This window comes from Poecilia reticulata, linkage group LG14 (genome assembly GCF_000633615.1).
Source record: "Poecilia reticulata strain Guanapo linkage group LG14, Guppy_female_1.0+MT, whole genome shotgun sequence".
Lineage (NCBI taxonomy): Eukaryota > Metazoa > Chordata > Actinopteri > Cyprinodontiformes > Poeciliidae > Poecilia > Poecilia reticulata.
The window spans coordinates 18,918,702-18,920,171 of record NC_024344.1 but is presented as its reverse complement, the minus strand read 5'-3'; the positions used below and the strand labels follow the sequence as shown (position 1 = coordinate 18,920,171).

Below are 1,470 nucleotides of genomic sequence, written 5' to 3'. Positions count from 1 at the left end.
AAAGTCACAGGCAACTAAACTATAATTTTAACTGAAGAAGGTTAAAGTCCACTTTGTTCTTTTGTTCTCTCAGGGAAGCCATAACCTTCAACCTCTGGGACCCACTAATCTGGATTCATACTAAATGAAGACACCAAGACAATTATCTTATGGAGGTACAACAATAAAGATTTAAAACCTTTAAACAGAACCCGTCTGTACTGTAACCTGATGTTTTGAGCTGTTTTTTTTTTTTTTTTTTTGCATATACACTGATTGACAACGGGGACCCTCGTCGGGTCAATTAGTGTTGCTTCCTAAGTGGACAGTTTGATATCACAGAAGCTTGATTTACTTGGAGTTATATTGTGTTGTTTAAGTGTTCCCTTTATTCTTTTGAGCAGTATATATACTTCTTATTTCTTACAGACCATGAGATGAATCAGGGTGACCCAGGAGATGCCGAAGAGACGAGACATTGTTGCCATTGTACTGATTGTGTTGCCTTGGATGCTACTCATCAGTGTTTGGCACCAAAGCAACATCACATCTGTCCTAACTGCTCAAAAAGGTAAAAAAAAATTAAAATAAAAAATGGGTTGGGAAAAAATGTTTACATTTTCTAATCTTTCAGGATGCTGACTCATCTGTGTCAGATATAACATCAGATGAAAAGTAAAACATATTGGGTGATTTTGAAAATATGATATATAAAGATACAAACAAACAATAAAAATTTTGAGGCCAATTTAAAAAATTTGGTTTTCTACAACTCCAACATATATCCATCCATTAATTCATTATCCTACACGCTTATCTCTTGTGGGATAGCGAATGCTGCTGGTGCCCATCTCCAGCAGTTAAGGGAAAAAAGGTGGCGTATAACCTGGAAAAGTTGCCAGTCCATCGCAGGGCAAAACAGAGACAGAGAGGACACAGGACCTGCAACAGTGTAACTAATTCAGCCACTCTGCAGCCACAACCTTGACCGGCTGATACCAACTTTTGCAGATTCTAATTTATTTTGATAAAAGGAATTGAAACACTTTTTTACAGAATTCACATCAGCAGTTGTGGACAGATATTTATATTAGCACCAGAGATTATGTCAAAACCCTATGTGTGTGAGAGGAGTTAGTGGAAAAAGTTTCACTGTACTAAGACCTTCTTACTACAGAAGATCTTTGAAGATAGAGGGTTTTCTGTAATGAGGAGCTCTTATTACAGTAAAATGTTTAGTTCGCTGTAAATAAAACAGTAATTTGTTTTTAGGATTGGATTGTGAAGTTAGTACGCTTAAGTAACTATTACAATGTGACTGAAATGTTTGGAATACTGCTCAGGACTTGAACATTCCAATCGCTACATTTGTTAGAAAAACAAGACCAGGTGCCATAATGGCCAAGGTGTCTGACTTCGGATCAAAAGGTTGAGGGATTGAGTCCCTTCATGGTTGATTTTAATAGACCAAGGATTCCTGACTTTGTCAAA

At 36.8% G+C, this 1,470-nt stretch overlaps 1 protein-coding gene across 4 annotated transcripts in view; it reads left to right on the top strand.

The window, feature by feature from the left end:
* The window catches only part of b3gat1b (beta-1,3-glucuronyltransferase 1 (glucuronosyltransferase P) b), a 20,652-nt gene that overhangs the window by 9,124 nt on the left and 10,058 nt on the right, over nt 1-1,470 (top strand). For 3 of the 4 annotated variants that reach the window (XM_008428261.2, XM_008428260.2, XM_008428258.2), the window contains exon 3: nt 409-550. In XM_008428261.2, coding sequence (XP_008426483.1) covers nt 439-550 — 112 coding nt within the window. In that variant the 5' untranslated portion in view covers nt 409-438. Of the gene's footprint in view, nt 1-73; nt 156-408; nt 551-1,470 lie in introns of all 4 variants that reach the window. The other variant, XM_008428259.2, reaches the window with a different exon arrangement.